This window comes from Aulonocara stuartgranti (genome assembly GCF_965226115.1).
Source record: "Aulonocara stuartgranti genome assembly, chromosome: 9".
Taxonomy (NCBI): Eukaryota; Metazoa; Chordata; class Actinopteri; order Cichliformes; family Cichlidae; genus Aulonocara; species Aulonocara stuartgranti.
Genome location: NC_138960.1, coordinates 29,585,777 through 29,607,426, shown reverse-complemented (window position 1 = coordinate 29,607,426; position 21,650 = coordinate 29,585,777). Strand labels below are relative to the sequence as shown.

Here is a 21,650-nt window from a genome sequence, read left to right as displayed (position 1 = left end):
AGACTTAGCATTTACTGCTAGGATTCACTGCCTGAATCTAGTTAGCATTTAGGGAAAGATCCCTGCGAGCAGACAATGTTACTATTAGATTGGAGGCTTCACTCGTTAGCTGAGTGGCCTATCATCTTTGGAGGTCGGGTAGTGGCATAAGTGCTTCAACATGCACAGCTTTGAATCCATGATTCTTGTGGTCTGTGCTCACTTTACCAGTATGTACTGTAGAGTCTTGCTTAAAGAGTAGATTTCAGATGACATTTTGCTATAAGATTGGGCTGCCAAAGGTCATAATATCACTGATGCTGATATTCTGAGCTAGTTTATCAAGTCATTAGAAGTACCTGAGTCTGCAAAGCAGAAAAATGTGGATGGTTCCTTCAGCACAATTCTTTTTTCCTTTGGGATATGCTTCATTCTCTTAATTTCAAATGCTGAGAAAGAAAGTATGCCTGCACTGTAGTTCAGCTGTTTCATTTTGTTATAGTTATGGCAGCCATGAGTTGAGAGAAAGAAAACTACAAGCACAGGCCTTGGTACGTTACTCTTCTCTGATCTTGATGAGCAGCTGGGAAGGAAATGAATAATTGGTGCAGGGGGCAGGGGTGGGGGTGGAGGGCGGTTGTGGGAGCAGGACAAGTGGAGTTGGGTTAAAGAAGATGGTGGTTCAGTCTTAACTTTGATGATAGTCCACATAAGCCGAAGCGCTGCTGTAATTTATATTCAATTAAGCAGGGGGGGGTTACAGATTCAAGACAAAGGCTCCGTGTTGAGGTAGAAGGGAGGGTGTGTGTGTGTGTGTGTGTGTATGCATGTGTGTTTGGGGGGGTGGGCGGTGGGTGGGGAGAGTTGCATCTGCTCTCAGCCCCAATCAGCGGCCTTGAAGGCACTGTCCCTTAACAATGGACCCCATCAGTGCAGGGAGCGGAGTCACAGGCATAAGTGCACCCAATAAGTGTGCAATTTCTGCCCATATGACCATCCTGACACAATTGCTCTAATTTTCCTCCTTTGAAATGACTGATAAAAGACTTAGGTAATTGCTACGCCACAGAATTTCTTCCATGATCAGGAGGAAGGAGGAGGGAATAACTGAGGGACAGGGAGCAACAGAGAGAGACGGAGGGGTGTGTGTCTGTGCGCGTGTGCGTCTGTGTTTGTGTGATCATGGGTGAGAAGTGACACAGCCCCAGGGCCTGACGATGGAGACTGGAGTGTCAGTTTGTGAAAAATCCCAAATTAATACTTGTCGTTTCCTTTTCCCCTCTCTGAGTGGTCGTCCTCTGCTTCCACCAAGGATCTTATTAAGAGGAGGTAATTTGTCCTGACAATGTATCGGAAATCACTCAATCAGATGATTTCTTGGAAAATATATTCAAAACATTGTGGTGTGGAGTTGAGGTGGCGGCTAATTCTGATGCTTATATGTCTGTCTCCCACTCAGTTTTTCAGTTTCTCTGCAGAAGTGAAACCTAACGGTGAACTTATTAAAGTGACACAATAAATGTCTCTTTTTTGGAGTCTCCTTCCCGCTCACACGCTTATTAGTGATGCAACTGGACCCAGATGTTATCATCAGTCTTCAAAAAATTCTTTGACCGCATTTCTTTTCTGTTTGTGTGTGTGTGTGTGTATACTTTCAGGTGCATGTGTGCCGCTGGAGTCTGAAAGCTTAGCTCCAAACCTGTGTCACTCCTCACTATGACCTTGTCCTTTGTAATCAAGCCTCTTTTATCTGATTCCTCACATGTGTGTGCGGCGTACTCACACCCATCTCATTGAAACACCATGTATTCTGGACTGTGGCCTTACTTGATTGGAGTTCAGTTACAGGGATAGATAGAGAGGTAAAAGATGTGCACTTGGAGTCAGAGGGAAATAGATAAGAGAATAGTAGTTTAGTTGCCTCAGTAACTAACTAACCTGACAGCACACCCAATCAGCTTCTCAAATCTGTGTGTGCGTGTTCTTGTGTACGTGTGTGTGACACGGTGTGACAGACTCCTGAGGTGCTGATTCTAAACACAGTCTCTGCCAGTGCCTGGGTAATGTTGGCTAATAGCTTAATCAATACTTATTATGGCCCTATTGGTTCACTAAAGTGAGAACAGAATCTCACCAAGCGCAGTGCCTCAGTGGAGAGAATGAAAGACGGAGCAAAGGAAGAGAAGAAGAAGTGTCTTCTGCTGATCCAGATGGACAGCCTAACCTCCCTCATGGGATTTCCTTATTCAGGAATCCAATTTTCCCAATGTGATTGACTCGGATTGGATCACATGGAATAAGGCTAACTCTTTTAGCACACCCAATAAAGCACTAATGGGCTTTGTCCCCCATTTTCCAACTTTTTCCCTCCTCAACTCGACTGGTCGTTCGCAATTAGCACTGGCAAGGCAGTGGGTGGTCGAGAAATTAAGTGATGGGGAGAAGGAATGAGAGTAGAGGGGCATGACGAAGAAAGAGAAGAGGTGATTAGTTACAAATAGCAGTGGCACAAGCATTTACTGAACACCATGTTCTTAGGGCATCTTTAGAAATATGATCAAATTAAATCGAATGGAGTATACTTACAGTGCACATAAAGCAAGATTAAGTTTGTTAGACTGGTGCCAGACAGCTTAGATTTATATGTTATTAGTGTTACTGTAGTAAAAGCAGGGTTGTTGGAATTGTTGTAATGGTGGTTAGAAGTGGTAATAGTTGTAATCATAGAGGTAATGCACTAACATTGGTGTTCAGACTGAGACTGAGCTGTAAATCTGACTGAATATGCTGTAATATTAAAATGAAGAGCACGGTTATGATAAACAATGTAAGCAGAGACATAAATACACAGTGAAAGGACATGAATCGCATCTCATGTGATGTTTGCAAAAGTGCAAAATTTAATTTACTAGAAAAAATTAGTGTAATTGAAAAAAATACAGTCTAAATGCAGCAGTTAGTTAGATGTATATACTTGTACGGTCTTCATTAAATCTGAATGCTTCAAATGTAATGAAATTCATTTAGTACTTTAATACGCTCACTTAATGAAAGAATATAAATTGAAAAAATACGATCGGGATAAATTATTATCAAATTGAGCCACTTCTTAGAGAGAAATGATTTAGTGCAGCTTTATGGATGTTATTAATTCAATATTTTACACATAGTTGTGGCAGCTTCAATTCAGCTCAGTGTTCAGTGTTGAAGCAAAATCCATATGTATGCGACTTAGACTGAAAATTTTGCTAATGGAAATATTTGTTGCTAAAGGTATTGGTCATTTATCTTTTTTTATAATTCAACGTTGTTTTCTCATTATAATATTTATAATTGCCACAGAGTATATATAAAATGCATTTTAGACCAATCCAAGCCAAAAATGCGAAGTAACTCTAAGCTGCATTCTTCCTAATGTCCAGCAGGAGGCGACTACTCTGGCTACAAAAAGAAGTCGGGGTGCATGGAGGTCGGGGGGGAAAACAACTTGACTAAGCCCTTTCCAGATGAGTTTGTAGTTTTTAGTCTTACTAATGATCTTACTGATGATAAATTATGTTAGATTCAAAAAGGTCAATAAACAAACAATTTTTTAGGGCGGGCCTACCTTGTGATTGACAAACCACTAATTTACAGGCATGCAGTGTCAGATCGGCCAGTCACTTGTCATATTGATTTTTATTGTGTTGTCAGCTTAAGGCGTGGGTGACGTCACACGGCTTCATTCATCATTTGTATACAGTCTATGGTAATTCTGAATAGCATATAGGCCAATGTCATGCTCTTCAAAACCACAACAGATACTAGTATACTTGGAATTAGCATTAAACATGTGTTTTATTTAGCGTTAGATACTACACTTTGGATTTGAGTTGCATTTGATGACTTTCCCATTCGACTTTTTGCTACTACACAGTATGCATGTCTTCTAAACATATCTCCTACTGTGTTTTGTGCATCTTTTGTCATTTCATTTCTGCCAAATGGCTTCAGTAGTCGCAAGTCTTTTCGACAGCCAGCTCTCTCCTGGCTGCCATCATCAGACCAGCTTGCAGTGAAATAGATACGCTATGAAAACTCACTGTTGTGTACGGTGGCCATGTAGAATAAGGAGATTGGATACCACAAAGCAATGTTCTGCATTTCAGCTGCGCTACACTGGCATTGTGTGGAAAATGTTTAGAATGGGCTCTGATTGCACAAATCAAACACAGATGATGAAAAAGTGACACGCACGCACCAATCTTGCAAGCTCTCGTTTCTGTTCACAGGAACCTTGCAGGGAAAAGAGGAGGACTCACCGCAGGAAATAGAAGCATTGATTGACAGATTAATCATTCTGGTGCTGAGTGTATGTGTGTGCGTATCTCGGAGCGAGTGTATGTGCATGTGCAAACGTGTGTGCGTGTCCCAACTGACCTTGACAGCTCAGTACTAGCGCAGCAGCCACGTCCAAGAGTCAGTCATTCAGACACAGCTGGTGGCTCGTAGCTACCAGACTCTGCAGCTAACAGTTAACACTGTGTCCACTCTACAATTATCCAGCAAGAGAACACTTATCAACTACTGTGTGCTTTAGAATAGCATTGCATTAATTTCAAATTTTACAAGCTATTTAAACAACCTGAGGTGTAATTAACAGCTTAAGATAATGGGTAATATTATAATGACTTTAATATCTTAAGTAACTAATTATCTTTATTTGATTCTGACTGGTTAGCATGGCTAAATCCATTGTGTTTTGTGTCCTCTGTGGCAAAGTCAATAGCATTATCTGCTGTAGGTGTTTTTTAATTACTTTAGCGTTAGTATCAAAGCATCACACAGTTTTCTCTTTTTCACACTAACTTGAGTCCTGCACTACAGTAGCCTGTGTTAACCTTTTTCCCATCCTACGGCTCCCGGGGGCCTGACCCTGAACTCAGTCACCTTTGACAGCTCCTCAATATCATCTCCATCCCCCAAGCCACTGATCTTAGAACAGATATTTTCTTATCCTTCTAATGGTTAAGGTTAGGGAGCTAGTCCAGAGTAATCTGATCCCGAATCTGTGGTGGGAGACAAGTTATTCCTCGGGCATCTCTGCTGCTCAACAAACACAGAGAACGAGGCGAGCCAGGGGGCAGTATGGGTCTTGCAACCTGCCCTATAGCAAGGTTGATGTTGTGTATTTGTGTGTGTGTGTGTGTGGAGGGGGGTTTACACATATGCGTACACATACATTGCATTTTCTTTGAATTTTGGAGCACGAAATATGTGCCTGCATATTCTAGCTGAAATTCGAATCGTCTTTAGCTTTTTTGTACAAACATGTGTGGGAACTCAGGTGTGCCTGTGTGTGTGTTTGTGTAAATGCCGGCCTGTCGAACTTGCAGACGCAAGGGAGATGTCATGTTCAGTTTGTGTTTGGCTAACCCTGTGGTCTCCACCCCTAATAGCAGGGTCTATGGGGTGTAGGCACATGCCAATATTCATTGGCAGTTGAATCAAGCCACTTAGATACCATCTGTAAACAGCACTCAGAGGGCCTTGAATTAAACTGAAGACTGGAAACATTGGTGCTCGCTGCAGAGATTACCAGGTTCAACCAGGTTAATGGGCCCTGTGGCCATAGATCAGTTATATAGATATTGGCAGGCATGTGCACAAAACCTCATGTCTTCTATGTTTCTGTGTTAAATTACAAATTATTGTTGCTGTTATTTTAAGTATGTGGAGAACTCCATGAACTTGAGATTGCATTCATTACGCAGATCTCAGAAAGGCAAAGGTTAAATCAATATTCATCTTAAATGTTGTTCTTTACTTTCAATTATGAGTCAAATTCCTGATTACCTGTATGGCTCAATTATGTGTACGTGATATAAGATTCCCTATTCTTAAGTGACAGTTTGAAACTCAATACATGCAATGCATAATTATTCATTTCCTGGTGATTGTATACTTAACCATGTTGCAAAATTACAAAGGATAATTTACAACTGTCATTCAAAACCAGTATATTTTGGTGAAATGACACCACCATGCATCATTTTGATGTCAACCAATCAGTATTTCCCCCCTCTTCTTCCTCTCTCTCTCTCGTTCTCTCTCTCCCTCAGCCCCTCTCTGTCTCCTTACTCCCTTTCGCCACCATGGCGCTCTGTTCACCAACACTGATTCATAATCTATAGCTGTGCCTGGGAGACCAGCAGCTATTGATTTAACGCCTACAGTAATCCAGCGCTGTATCCGCTGCTTGTTAGAGATGCTGAGGCCTAGGAACTGGGGCTTGCAGAGGTAGCCAGACAGAGACTAGGACAGATGTGAAGAATTGTTTGGATTCATTCCTTCACAGATTTTTTTCTTTTTAATTGTCTCAATAAAAGACCAATTTTGGATAACAGACTGCCATCATCTTTATGGAAAATATAAATATTTGGGTGTTTGTATTATGTATTACAGGCTAGGTGAAATGGTTTTTTGAAGTAAAGTTTATTTTATATCAGAATATTTATGCAACATAATTCAACAAAATGCAGATCACATCAATGGTTCACAGTAGCTAATTGTATGTGGGAACTCCGTCCATCCATCCATCCATCCATCCATCCATCCATCCATCCATCCATTAATTTTCTGTCACTTATCCAGGTGTGGGCTGTGAGGACAACAGCCGAATTCCAGACTTCCCTCTGTCTGCCCACCTCCACCAGCTCTTCTGGGGGAATACCAGGGCGTTGCCAACAAAAATATATAATCTCTTCGGCATGCCCCCAGCCTTCACCCTGGACTTCCACCTGGTAGGACTTTGCCGAATTATTTTTCTTATTTTTTTGTAATTGTTCAATATCAAAAATATAGAAATACATGTATGTGGACTGCCAGAAGCCCTCTATGAATACATTTAACTTGAAAAATGTTTATAGTGTTTGCTACTTCCAAAAAACAAGCCCCCAATCTTTTGCACTAATTTGGAAATTATTCAACATCAGCATGCTTATTACGTTGTATGCACCATAAGAATGTGCGCTTAAAGTTTGAAGAATAATTGTGTTTTCTTGAACGTGTTTGGATACACTAACAGACCACCTGAGGAAACAGTGACTAATTTGTTTTCTGTGAACTGATATTTCGAGTAAATGTGAAGATTTACATGAAAAAAAAAATGCTCAATTGTGCTCTTCTCTTTTTAAACATTCACCTTGCTTGTAGTCTGACAGGCTATGATTTTAACAATTTGAGATGATTGTTTTGGAATTTAGAAGTGTTATTGCTGGTTTTCTGGATAATTATTAGGTCATGTTGCTTGCCCTTTTCCCTCAATAACACATCTGTTTGTGATTCCTAAAAATCATAGCAAAACACAGATTTGTGTGATTTTATGCAAATTTTAAAACTGATCAGAAATCTGAACTATTAATGTCCAGGGATGATATGTCCTCTGAATGCAATCAGTTCCCTAAGGGGATGACCCTAGTCTGATGTATCTTAATTTAAAAAAATAAAAAAATCACACCACGTTCAGTCATGTCACATAAACATATTGTAAATATAAGTTTGGTTTAACACACCTTTAGCCCATAAGCGATTGGACAGATCTTCACAATTTACAGTGGTATGACACTTTATACCCGATATGTAGTAGCTATATGCGCCACTAGTTTATTAATGTACATATTTACCACTTTATCTTGCCACATGAAAATAATAATTCTATATTTTTCCCACTTTATTTCCACATGTATATCTAATTAGTCATGGAACCTTTCAGTCACAATTGTCCTTCTCTAAACGTCTGGCGCTGACAAGAGTCAAGATCTCCTCTGCGTCTGTTACAATAACCCACTGCTCACGCTTACAATTGCCTGCATATGATTTGGAATGAGCGACAGCTAAGGCAGCCACGACATATTCATACAGAATGCTAATCATGCATGATACAAGAATAATAGACAATGTCGCTTTCAGTTCATCAAGCATCCAGGTAAGTGGATATGTAATTTAAGTTATTATCAAATCTACCTAATTTGGTGTGGTCCATCCATCATGATAATAGCACCATTCTGTGCACACACTTTCAATTGTGACAAGCCTGTATATATATGGACAATACCTTTGGCATCAGAGTTCCTTTTCATTATAGATAATTGCAGTCCATGTATTTTAGATCTCTTCCCTGGATTTTCACGACAATGTAGTTCTTTGAATGAGTGACAAGAAAATGGTATGACCAGTAGACACAACCAAAAATCTAGTGGTGAGTTTCATTTAGTGTACAAATGTCTGTTTGAAGAGGGCAATTTTTTTTACAGCATTTTATAATGAGAATAATATGAGTATCGCCATGGTCCTTGTATTTCCTTTTAAATTGTGCAGTTTAACATTATGACCCTTCAACAGTTCATGTATAGAAAATTGAAGGCATTGAGTGCAAAGACAAACATGATGTTAAAGAATATATGAAGGTAAAGTATGAGATGTCTTAAATAAAGGTGCACCGTTCAATTCCTTAAGGTCCCTTAATCAAGATGACAAATGACAGGAAGGTTGAAGAGGAGTACTTATCTCAATCAGGTACAGACCATCAGCACAAAGACAGATAAACACGCTGACCTTCATTAGTCTGGCCAAATAATTAGCTGACCTCGTCAAATAACCACTCGTGCTGCACACACTCAAGCACGTACGCACACATACACACTTTGCGCACAGTGGTTTGTATGTGCCTTTAATGAAAAGAGGACTGACGCACAAAGCTGATTGCTTTGTTCTGATGAGTTTCTGGCTTGAGTAGCCCACTTGATTGATGGATAGATGAACACAAGGATGGGTGGATGAAGACAGACAGAAAAGGAAAACTCTGGAGGAGATGAGTGCTTTTGTCGGGTAATATCACAGCAGGCAGGAACAAAAAGCTGTCTACTTGTTTTAATGTGCAAAATGTATTGATCAAATTGTTGCTGCAATATGCAGAAAGAAACATTAAAAAGCATTTTAAATGTATGCATCTTTATAAATCCTGCAAGACAAATTCTCGAGTCTAGTTGCAGCTACCTTGTAGGGAACAACCATACTTGTCCATGCAGTTGGGTCCTGTCATGTACTTTATGCTCACTTCACCATGACCAATACACTAATCTCTGCCATTCTCCTCTGGCTACAATGAGCTGAAGAAGGTTAACTTCACCTTCCAGGGTAAATAGAAAAATGAACAGAATGGCTGTCTGAGATGGGGTTATAAACAGTAGTCATTAACTCAGCTCTGCCACTTGCTGGCACAGAGGGAGATTTGTGAAAGGTCGTGCTTTGGAAGTCAGCTTTGCTGAGATGAAAAACAGCAACACACCAAAAAATTAAGAGACAATTTGTTGTTTCAGAGATACATGTGAATGGGACACACACGATCCAGTTTTAGTCTGTGAGGTTTTTTGTTTCTACATGTAAACTGATCTGACTCTAATCTGACATCTGATGTCAGATTCCTACGTTGCCTTCGGAGTCCACTGCAGACTTGGTCTGACACAGTCTCTGTGAGTGTCAAGGATGTAATTTGCATTGGAGTAACTGATACTTTAAGCTGAAGTAAGGGAACTCTTCACAAAAGGATAAATGCAACCACATCACACTGAACATCGTCAGCAGAGAGTTAAATATGTCAGAGACTTGAAGAATAAGTGCCTTCACTTACTCCAGTCCATTTCTAGGTCTTTGGCTTGACAGTTTTAGAACAGCGGTAATATATTCTGGCACCAGGTCTGAAGACAATTATGTGAAATTGCTGCTTTCTCATCTAGATTTGCCTGTCTCCACCATTTTCATCTCAATCCAATCCAATCTGAAACCATTTGAGCAAATAAAATGATATTTACTTCATCTTCTGTTACAAGCTTTCAAAATTACAGGCTTCAGGAAAAATCAATACAAAATGCCAGCTTAGCAGCAGATGTATGCTCTGTGAGAATGCTAACTTTTCCTCTTCATGTGTCTCCCCATCCTCCCACAGAGGTAGGGGGAGGAGACAGGGAGCAGGAAAAGAAGTTCCTCACCAACAACTAGGGGGGTGGATTTTGTGGTGGATGTTTATAAACTACTTGTGCTTGCAGGCCGAATGCACGATTGTCTTGTCCAAGACGCTAACCTTTAGCATCTCGCTGCGCTTCGGCGCATCTTACAAAGTTCACTGCGAGAAGGGAGTCTTGACCCTGCGGATGATTTGGAGGACTGAAATACCACTTTCATTTATTATTTATCCCGGCTGGCCGAGGGGAAGGCAAGCCGTGGCGCTGTCATACCTGACTGGCTAATGTAAGAAGTGGCCATCTCACTGCAACCCTGGGGAATCAAAGCCCATTACTGGTTTGAGAGATTGCCTAATGTCCACTGTGAACACACACCCTGGATCAAAACATTAGGATGAGAGGGAGATGTAGGTACACACAAACGCACTCCATTCAAACAAGACGTTGTGCAGCGGTTGGAGATGAGAGAGGAGTCCAGGAAAACGAGAAGTAAACATTTATAATTCAGATCTGGCCTTGCAAGACTTCTTGTTACTCCAGTACAGTCAGTTCGTTAGGATGTATTGTTTATTAGATTTTTTTTTTTTATTCTACAGGTGGAGACAATGCGTATAGCATTTGTATAACAAAGAACTCCTGTTTTTTTTTTTAGTAGTAAGAGGTAAATTTAAGACCGCCCATATTGACAATCTTACACAATCTTAAAGATAAGGACTATAGCGAGTTCAGCAATACCAAAAGGCCCCTAAGAACAGACCGGACAGCTAAAGTTGATGATTGCAGAATTCTTGGTATAAACAAACTCTTTCCCAACATCTAACCAAGTCCAGGATGCGCCAAAGTAGAGTCGGCCTTTTGTTGTCTGCAATCAAGAGACTCCTTCATGAATGTAAATACAGAGGTTTTACCTCAACCACTGTTAACGCCATTCTTCCAAAAGATACTCTGTTATTTTGAGGTTGGTGGTCACGCATCAGTCCAAAATATTGGTTGATAAGTGGATCCAAAGCATATGACTGAGATATTTTTATACTCATCAAACCATTCAGTGACCCCTTTGGTGCAATATGAATAAAGATATTTCATCACAGAAAGAAAAAGAATAGGTTTGCAGTGACCCTCTCTAAGAGGACCTAAACTGCACCAACAAAGTACCACCCTTCCACATGAGAGAGCTAAAGTAGACCCTCACTGTACTGTTGAAGAGTTCAGGTTTTACAGGTTTTTGTTTAATTTCTCATCCATCTGACTGTGTGAGTAAAGCTGTAATTTATTCACTGTCAAAAAGGTGTGCCAATAACACTTGCTTATTACAGAGACCATGTCTAATGGATAAGGACTACCTTTACACAGTTTCTCAGGTTGAAAAGTGCAATGACCACTTCTTTTTGTGTTCTTGTGTGCACGTGAGTGGGTGTATCTGTGTCGGCGTGTGTGTAATTGCCAAGATGGAGGCTTAATGACCCTTTGGATCTGCAACCGAGGTGTAGCTAATGAAGCGTATGTGTATGAAGTACAGGCCTCTGCCTTTAATGGGAGATTCCTATCAATACCACAGATCAGATTAATATTTCAAAGTTAATGTTTTTGTTGAGGAATTTGCAAAACAAACATGAGATGAGGCTTCACAGTCGCTTGTGCAGGAAAATGCAATTTTCTCAGACTTAGCCGCTCATCTTTTTAATTACAGACTTAATAGCTTTATAGATTTTTCAAAGATGAATTCTTATTGGCATTTTTATAATTACTGGTCTTTATTGCTTTTTATGAAAATAATCGTCAAGGCTCATTTACCCCACAAACCCTGAGGCCAAACAAATGCGTTTCAATGATGAGTGCAGATAACCTCCAAAACACTGGTTCTCATTTTACCAACTCTTGAATTCTTTACGAATATCAGCATTATATTTTTCACTTAATGTAAATAAGTGCTTCGCACCCATAAAACCAATTACTAAGTCTTTTTTTTCTTCTTTCAGACAAGTGGTTTCAGTAGTGAATTTGTACAGACAGCAGTTTTATTGTTTAAAGATGTTGGCTGGACAGCGTGTTCAAACATACCGTGAACTCCAGAGGCAGCTGAAACCAGAACAATGCACATTGGCCTATGGGGGATGCAGAGTTGGCCAGAGTTTCACATGTCAACATACTATCAAATGTGGTGCTAAAATGAACGAACCTCCTCAGCATTAACACATGTACAGAGCCAAAGCGGGCCAAGACAGCTTTAAAGCTCTGACTGTAGAAAAAATATACCTGGACACTTCAGCGAAAACACATTTAGAAGACCTGGCCAAGCTTTTCTCGTGTAGTCTGCAAAGGCCTTCGAGTGCAGCAGCCTTAGACAAACAGTGGCTCTGAGCCATACCTTGCTAAAACTTTGACAATGAATTTGGGCAGCCGGTAGAAATTCAGTCCTATGAATTTGTGGGATAGCAAAGCAGGCAAATAATCTTTTGTGAAATTTATACCCACCAATGGAAGAGGCTCCTCTAATCACTATTTAATTTAGGTTGAGATTCTGTGCGGAGGGACGAGTGTACATTTGGCTAGACTTATCACCACTAAAAGGGAAATATGCATCGATTTAGCCTTGAACTCCCTGTTGAACTTGGCTGGCCTGTTTCGTTGCGGTTTCCCAGTACATTCCCAATTCCTCCTCTCTCTCCAGGACCCAGCGTGGATGCAGACAATAACCGGAAAGAGTATTTAGAAAATTTTGGAATGAAGTGGATGTAAATTTCAGTCCTTTACATTTGCCAGAAGCATCTGTTTTATCTATAAATACTAGCTCCCAAAGAGCCAGAGCTGTGGAATATTTCAACCCATGCTTTATTTAATTGGCTTGGAAGCGTAAAAGGAAAGAAAGAAGACTCAAAGTATGACTCTTTTTCCCTTAGACCCCCTGCTAACAGGCAAGTCTGGCTCTTCTGTATAACTAACCCAATCTGCATTTTCTCATAATAGGGCCAGTGCCAGCTAAACATGTTCACAACACGAGATTGTAAGAACAAGCCATTTGCTTGAATATTGTATATAAATCAGTTGGCAAGACCATTTATGTCACCAGGATTAAAGCAAAAATCAGTTTTGCTTTTGGGGGGAAATTGGGTTTCTCGTGGTGTGAATGAGTGTTGGCGTAGCTTGTCTGGCCTTGGCTGTGTCTGCTGAAACTCTAAAAACAGCCTCTGTTTTGGTTCCAACATTTTCGGTCTCTATGGCGCTGGATCCCGTGTAGTGTAAACTCAGTGTGGTCTGAAGAGCCTCTCTGTATGTCTGCTACACATGTGAATATGCTCGACAGATGTTAACTGGCTTCCAGGCAGACAGGCTCTCCTCCCCCTGGCCTTTTTGGCTCTGGTTGTGACATGGTGACACACAGTAGCATCTGGAGTTCAGACTGGGTCACCCAGGGCAAATATGATACAGAGCGGTACATCACTTGCTTGGACCTCCCACAACTTTGAAAAGGATGATTTTGACAGGGTTTTGGAAAAATGTTGGCATTCCTGCCCGCTCTACATACGGAGGCTGAAATATTTAGGACTGTTTTGACTTATCTGACCAGCTAACTCTTCATATGTTGGCAATGCAAGCAAGTTTTTACTAAACTCAAGATGAGAAGAAGCAGCAACTGGTAAGGCTGTGGGGGTTATTTTTTCTTAAACTACCACCAGCATCTGATACTCCATTTATGGAATGAACCCAAAGGAGAAAGAAATCTGCTGTCTTTTACTGATTCTAGATCTACTGAGAGAAAACTCTCCATGGGAATGCACACGTCTTCATCCTCACACACAGGTATAACTGTGATATGATTAGAAATATGTAGCACAGTTAATGAATTGTTATTTGGTGAGTATGCAAGAGATCAAACGCAGGGAAAGGCAGATGTTCAAAATATATGAGCTTATATTCAAAAAGCCCAAATAAACTGAAAGTCACAAATAATCAAATTTGATGTCGTTTAGCTTATGGCATATGTAAATTCAAATTAAATTAAATTCCTTCAGTATCTTTAATGCCAGCCAACTTAAATTCAGTCCATATATGCTGCCAAAGGGGGTATATTTGAAAACCTCCAGTGAAAAAGATGCCTGGTTGCCTTTTTTGTGTGGATTTCAAATTATCGTCATTTTTCAAATACATTTTGCTGTTTTATGGTGACCCATTTGTCAGGATTTTGCACACTGCCATTTCGTGAAGGCGGCTTTTTGATAGTCAAGACGGGTGTATAGGAGCCGTATACCTATTAAAGCAAGCAAACAAACAAACAAACAAAAAAACAGCTTTTGTGTCAAACTTGATGTTTGACTATTTGTCTGCATTTCCATTGTTAGCTGACAGTCAACCGTGCTCGCAGACAGTGAAGCGTCAGCTCGCAGCTCATGAAACAAACATTTAGCAAGCACATAACAGCAAAGCTGCCAGTTGACGTGCACCCGTTCAAATCCATCCCGTCATGTAAATAACTTGTTTCAGTGTGCTTTCAATTAAAGCGGAGGACGAAGTGCCATTGCTGCCTTTGATGGATGAGCTTAGATATTGGAGTGTACCGTTGGATGACAAAACGTTCCCCCACTCCACCTCAACTCCTCTTTCCTATTGATTCTCCTGGTGGTTATTCATCAGGGCGGTGGCCACTGTCAGATCAGCTGCTCCTTCTTCTCACAAAACACATTTTCCACAGTTATTGATAAAGCTATTTGACCTTTTATTCAAATGTGTGTGTGTGTGTGTGCGCAAGTCTGTGTGTGTGTATAATGTGCACACATCTGTGTTTTCTTTCTCTCTGCTCTTGCCAGAGGCCTGCAGATCACTGCAGTTACATGAATAAAGTCAGGCTGTTTTGATTAACGCCAAATGAGTAGGTCTATTCTTTGCAGATGTGGGTTTTAGCAGTACTGAGCCTTGCTTTCACACAACAAAAATAAACCCCAAACCTGTTTTACAGTTTGGCAAGGGGGAGCGCACATATACAGTACGGAGAGTTTGCACATACATATGCCCGTGTTCATATACATCAGTGGTCTCGTACATACTGTGATGTGCATGCCTTCATGCATATTATTTCAGTGTTTTGAAAAATTTCGACCCTTTTGTCAAGGTGAAGACAGGCAACCTTGGCTGCGAGTACAATAGCAAATGTGCCGTGAGTTAGAAAAACCAAAATTGGAGGGAAGAAAGCTTTGGTTGCACAAAGGTTGATCCACGGAGAGAATAATGATTTTACAAAATCTCTGAGATCAGTGGAGGTTATAAATTGTGGTCACATACCATATGGCATCAGACTGAGGGTACCGTTCTGACAGAGATGACCAGATCTTGGAATACTATTGGCTTGTTACTGGAGAAGTTAAAGAAGTAGTTAAAAAAAGGTAAATAGTATTAATAGTATTTTTTATTTATATTATATTGTGCTTTTGTACTCTTACTTTCCTTTCACCTCTGCATGTACTTTTTTACACTACAAGCCAAATTCATCCATCTACACACGAATGCAAGCATTGGGGCATTGTAGCTTGCTCAAGGACACTCTGACAAATGCGATGGAGGAGCTAGAGATCAAACCACTGAACTGTTGACTAGTGGGTGGGGCACATTTTAATTAGCCAAAGTCAATAAAAAGACAGAGAGAGAGACAAACAGGTATAATGTGCAATCTTATGGAAATTAAACTAGTTACTTTTGTATGTGTTTGTGGGTTTTTTTCAGAATTCAACCCTCAAGAGAAGTGGTTCATGTGTCGACACCGGACGAAGATCATCAATGTGCAAGGTTAGGATACATACAGTCTTTTGCAAAGTTTATAACCTACTAGGATACAAAAAAAGTTAAAAAAGGAAGCTTATTTGTATTTTCTGTGGCAGAAAGTCAATCGAATTTTCACTTTATTTTAAGATAAATGCAAGACCTTTCCTTCATACCTACCACACTTGTTAACATACTAAAAGCATAACAAGACCTCTGTTTAATATAATTGGAAACAATTGTATTTTCAATTTTGATGGTTGGTCAAGATAAGACTGTTAAATATGTTAAACATTTTAATGATTTTTGACACGTTCTTGTAGGGAGACATAGGGAGCAGTCTAATCACTGGGAAATAATTAATTAGCAATGAAACAGTTCGGTTGAACCCTTTTGATTTAACCAAATAAGGAATTTACTCAACATCTGAGCGCCACATTTTGTTTCCCTTGTATTATTCTCAGTGAAGCCACAGATAGAGGAGGAGAGTAACATTTTACACACTGTAGTATGAAAGCCATTTTCTTGTCCTTCATGGTGGCAAACTGTTCAATTACCATGTCATATAATTTCCCAATAGACCCCAGGTTTTTCACAATAAAGGACTCAAGTCGCTCCAGTCCAGATGTGTAGTGATCAGTTCTGATGTGGCCGTTAGATTTTATCTTAACTTAGTGGTAATTAACGCAGCTGGGGGTTATTGTTGTTTTTCACAAAAATATCTCAGATACATGAAACTGTCGAAGCATCTGTACTTCATTGTTTTGAATCCTTTTAAGATCACCGTGTGTGAGTTTATAGTTGTTTATGTACTGTTTATGTAACACGAGCAAAGCATTTTAATGTATATTTAGCCCCTAGACGAAGTTTAGGGAAATTATAGGTCATGACTTGTGTTTTAAACAATTAAGTTCACTTAGTTAAAATGATTATGTCCATGTGTGAATTTAACATAGGGTCATCTCACAAAACTTAACGGTGGAAACCTGAAACTTAAAGAATGAATAGCACAATGAAAACAGAGATTCTCTGTTGGTGTTTTTATTTATATGATGACTCGCAGCTGTGTTTATATGGTGTATGATTTTAAACCCTGCTGAGATTGAAGCGCAACGGTTTTATCCTATGAAATTTTCGCTCATGTCTTTTCCTTGCTATCAATAATTAAGACTAGATCTTGGAATGAAAAAGTAATTTCCCTTGAAAGAACCGGATAGAATTGACATAAACCCTAGCCCCCAAAACACAGCCCAAGAGGTATCGAAAAGCTCAGTAGGTGCCAATAAAAGTGGAAAAACAGAAATCTTTCTAGCAAAACACAACAACAAGAACAGGTACAAGCCATTGAAGTGGAGAAGTGAAAAACAAGAGCGACTTAAGGTGATTCTCATCTTCAACTCCAAAGCCTTGGTACTCCCCAAAAAAAGTGGGAATGTAATTTCCCAGACTAGGAACATAAGCCAGGAGTAATCTGGCCTGTAATACCTCCTAGTCCTTAAATAAAAGCCCTCCATTTTAAGTCTTCAACCTCGTTTTCCCCCTCCCTCCCTTCCCCACCTTTAATAGGATTTGGTAGAAAATGGCTTTGTGAATCGCTCCTCTCCGTCTTGCTCAAGGAAGAGCGGGCTATTCTCATTGAGAAGTGCTTAATTGCTTCAAATGACTGATGATATATTGAGGGAGAAGGGCCTTGAGCCAGGGGCCACATCCAAACACATAACAGATAGCGCTGCTGGACGATGGAAGGATATGGACTGCAGTGTATATCTGTACATTTTTGTGCGTGCGGTTATTGCAACAAAGATGAAATGCTGGGGGTAGACTAGTGATGGGTCGTTCGCGAACGAAATGGCTCTTAGAGCCGGCTCTTTGACGTGAACGACGCGAGCCGTCACGTGGGGTTTTTTTTTCTTTCTTTCTCTCAGCCTCTCTCTCGCACTTTTTTTCCGCTTCACTCTGCACGCGAGCCTTGTGCTTTACGCTGGGCAGAGGGGGGAGGGGCGGTAGTTACACTCAGTAGCACAGGAACAGAGCCAGAGAGAGAGAAAGAGAGGCAGGGACAACAACATTAGAAAGGTATAGTAATCATCCACAACTATTTTCGGTTGCAGATGATAAAGGATTGAGAAAGTTTATTCATGCAGGTCCATATGACAGAGAATATGCATGTTCTTTTAGTTTTCATATTATAATTTATATTTAATTGTGTTGTGGTTTGCAGTGTTTTGTGTTCTTTTCACTTTAAATTTGTGAAAGGAAAAAGCTGAAAATTTAAATAGTTAAAACTTGAAATGTGAATAGTTGATTTTTGTATTATATGATTTATTTATTACATTTTATGTGGAGTGAATAAATAAAAGTATATTTACGGTGGCCCCTAGAGACAAAGCACATACAAACTTCAAATCACGTACGAACTCTGAAGCATGTACAAACTCCAAAACACGTAAAAACACGTACAAACTCCGAAGCACGTAAAAACTCAGAAGCATTTAAAAACTCAGAAGCACATAAAAACTCAAAACACGTACAAAAGACAACAGAAGTGCTCCAGGATGCTGGGCGCAGTGTTGAGCCTTTGTTATCTTGTGGCTACACAAGCCAGCAAGTACCAACGACCGGATTTGGTGTGTGGTAATAACAGGTAAATGAACTTTTTTTTAAATTATTTGAATATATATATGAGTGCCTGTGTATAAATACACAAACAATACACACATGCTTTCAATTGTGTAATTTAAGTGATCTAGTAGCTCTGCTTTGGAAGTTCAGTTCATGCTAGAAATGTGTTTTGGAGTTTGTACGTGTTTTGTCTCTAGGGGCCACCGCATATATTTATATATAAACATATATAAATAAAACCACTTGTTTTTACGTTAGTAATTCCTTTTGTGCATAATTTTATATTATTGTTAATAATAAATTAATTAAAGCAACAAAACAACCTGAAGAGCCGGTTCGGAGCCGAAAGAGCCGGCTCTTTTTAGTGAGCCGAACCTAAAGAGCCGGATCTCTAAAAAGAGCCGGAAATCCCATCACTAGGGTAGACGCTTCTCTGTAAGTGTCATAAGTGTGTGCGTGCTGTGGATGGAACATGCGTAAACATGCAGTTCCCTGCATGCGTGTGTGCTTGGACTTGCATGTGTGTGTGAAAGATGGTCGCCAGGCAGTGTGCGTCCTATCGACACCCCAGTAACAGACTAAATTAAAGCTGTGATGAATTGTGGCTGTCATGGCAGGAGAGAGGGGAGACTCTGCACTGTATTCTGCCTCTGATTAGGTAGGAATAGAAAGATACAGTATATCATTATCAATATGTAGCACTATATTTTCATTAGATTTTTCTCTCCACAGTGGACAGCTTGATAGGATGATTTTTCATTTCAAAAAAAAGATTAAACATCTTCATGATGTCAGTGAGGAGTTTGGTTAAAACTGTTTTTGGTGTTTCATGTGTTAGGAACATGTATTATGATCTCAGTGGTGCCAAAATAGCTTTGATGAACTGGATTTTACTAGTTTCGTGTTCATAAAACAATTTAAAAAGCTAGTGAAGGTGCAACATGCACAATTAAAATGTAAAACATAGAAAACCTAAAAGCTCTTTCATCATTGTAGGAAGCTCATGGCCATATGAGAGGCAGCGGCCTTGGGCTGTTTACTTAAAGAAGCAGAAAGTCACAGCAGTTCCAGGGATTGAGGGCTATTGCATGTTTGTGCACTTTGTGCTTTGAAAGTGACAACCTTTGGGTAGACCACAAGGTTTTTTTTTCTTTCTGTCAGCTGAAGTGATATACCTGAGGAAGCAACATGATACACAAAAACACAAATGTAGCTCCGAAAGTTACAAATGCTCACTGTAGTTTTCAGAACTAATGAGACAAAAGTAGCTCTTTGAGGTTCAAACCAATACATGTCACAAACAGCTGACGTATCCCTATGAAACCCAACAACTGTTACTAAAGCACAAGACAAACATGGCAGCTGTGTAGGGCTAGGCAGCCTTTTAAACTACATTAAAATTGTCAGCTCTCTATCATGGTCTAAACTTGAAACTGAATATACATCTCATTGGAAAGTTGCTTAGAGAGAAGAAAGGATTGTGTTGCTCTTCAACAATGTATTTCCAGTGTATGTTATGGAGTTCTGGTCATTTGTTTGTGGAGCTTCCACAGATTTGTACATTTTCTGAGTTTGTGAACCTCCTTATTTTAGTCTATGGTGAGGCAATCAGGTATAAACAGAGATTGTCAAGCACAATGCGCAGTCGTGCGGCATTATAAGAACTGTTGAGTGTTTTCTGCCTTCCAGTCTTTTCAGCATTTTCCCTTTTGAATCATTTTTGGTTGCTCAACAGTGGCACCGATCACATATATGGAAACAGGAAACATGACGAGGACCGTTTATATACTCTGAGAAATTAGGGTTTGAGATTTTCAATGGTCTCAATACTTGTACTAAACAGGGGTTGTTGTTTCATTTTTTGTTTTTTGCATAGGTGAGTTATGAGTATGCATTTGTTTATCAGTGTCCAATACAGTTTTGTTACTGTGGGCACTTTGACTGACCCCATTATTATCTATGTAAACAGAACATTTAGAAGATAATATGACCTTCTCTAAACCTTAAATATTTGTGCAAGGACATGAAAGATGAGATCTATACAATGCTGCTCTAGCTCCGTTTATAGACATGATGTATGGTGGAGAAGGCCTTAGACAAGTACCATCACCTAGTGCAGTAGATAAAAGATAAAGTCACAGCCACACTGCCGCGTGCAGTAGAAAAGAATACCTTACAGAATGGGATCTTAATTAATAGTGTACACACATCCACTAAAATCTGATAATATTTTTTATCAATCTGTCTGTTGACTGAGTTAATGTTTTATGTACTTCCTGCTGCTGACAAGAAGATACTTGCTCAGTAATAAGAAAGTAATGTCTTCCCATGTCCTGCTTACAGCCTTAGCAAGTCTTTTTTTCCTTCTCATCCCTGTTGTGCATTCGTAATGTAAATGTCAGTAAAGTTGTGGGTGCTGTACTTCAGCAGAGAAGGGAGAATAAACGCAGGAAGTCACAGATGATTTAAAATATAACTTTTCCAAACAGCTCAAAAAATATCAGCAAACACACAAAGTGTTTCTGTACACGTTGGATGACAGTTTGTCTGCTAGCTAAATGTATGGATGCTGTATTTACCCAGAGGTGTAAAAAAAAAAAAAAGTACAAACATTAATGTGTGAGATCTCAGAGATGGAGAAAGATGAAAGAAAGAGGTCAGGAGAGGAAGATCAGAGGTTATTCTCAAAGCCCAGAAAGTTGATTCTGTTCATCTGGATGTTGAGTTCTCAGTGGGAGAACTCAAAGCTGTGATGTCCACATGAACAGATCAGTTTTCTGGGATTTCCTTACCTGCATCCAGACAATATCCTCAAAGGTAAGGACTGCTCAGCAAAAGTTTGATTAACTGTAAACTTAAATCTTACATAATTTTGTAGCTCATGCTAGATTTTTGATCTATATGTGATGGTTGTGGGTTTTTGTTTTTTTGAATGAATATACAGTTTGCAGCAACGAGCTATGTAGACATGGTGTAGAGTAGGCTGCTGCGTTCAAGGTCCAAGTCCCATCACGAGTAGTGTGCATCATTATAATTTAACCTGATGATTAAGCCACTCACCTAATTCCATCTTTTATACTAGCTTGATATTCTCTAAGGGTCAGAAAGCAGCTATTATTGCCCATACAACATTTGCTTATCTCTTGTTGAATTCAGTTAGCCTTATGCATGAAGAGTAGTAAACCTCAGAACAGTAGAGGCAGCACTGTTAACTCAGACCAGAGGTGGGACCAAGTCATTGTTTTGCAAGTCTCAAGTAAGTCTCAAGTCTTTATCCTCAAGTCTCAAGTCAAGTCT

The 21,650-nt window shown here is 39.8% G+C and overlaps 2 protein-coding genes across 5 annotated transcripts in view; both read left to right on the top strand.

Annotated features, from left to right (window-relative positions):
- The window catches only part of LOC309714961 (uncharacterized protein), a 159,161-nt gene that overhangs the window by 111,376 nt on the left and 26,135 nt on the right, over positions 1–21,650 (top strand). For all 4 annotated transcript variants that reach the window (XM_082547728.1, XM_082547727.1, XM_082547729.1 and 1 more), the window contains exons 3-4: positions 6,613–6,761; positions 15,696–15,758. In XM_082547728.1, coding sequence (XP_082403854.1) covers positions 6,613–6,761; positions 15,696–15,758 — 212 coding nt within the window. The remainder of the gene's footprint in view (positions 1–6,612; positions 6,762–15,695; positions 15,759–21,650) is intronic.
- The window catches only part of zfhx4 (zinc finger homeobox 4), a 172,199-nt gene continuing 167,931 nt past the window's right edge, over positions 17,383–21,650 (top strand). The window contains exon 1 of the mRNA XM_082547700.1: positions 17,383–17,807. The gene's annotated coding sequence lies outside the window, so the exon portion shown is untranslated. The remainder of the gene's footprint in view (positions 17,808–21,650) is intronic.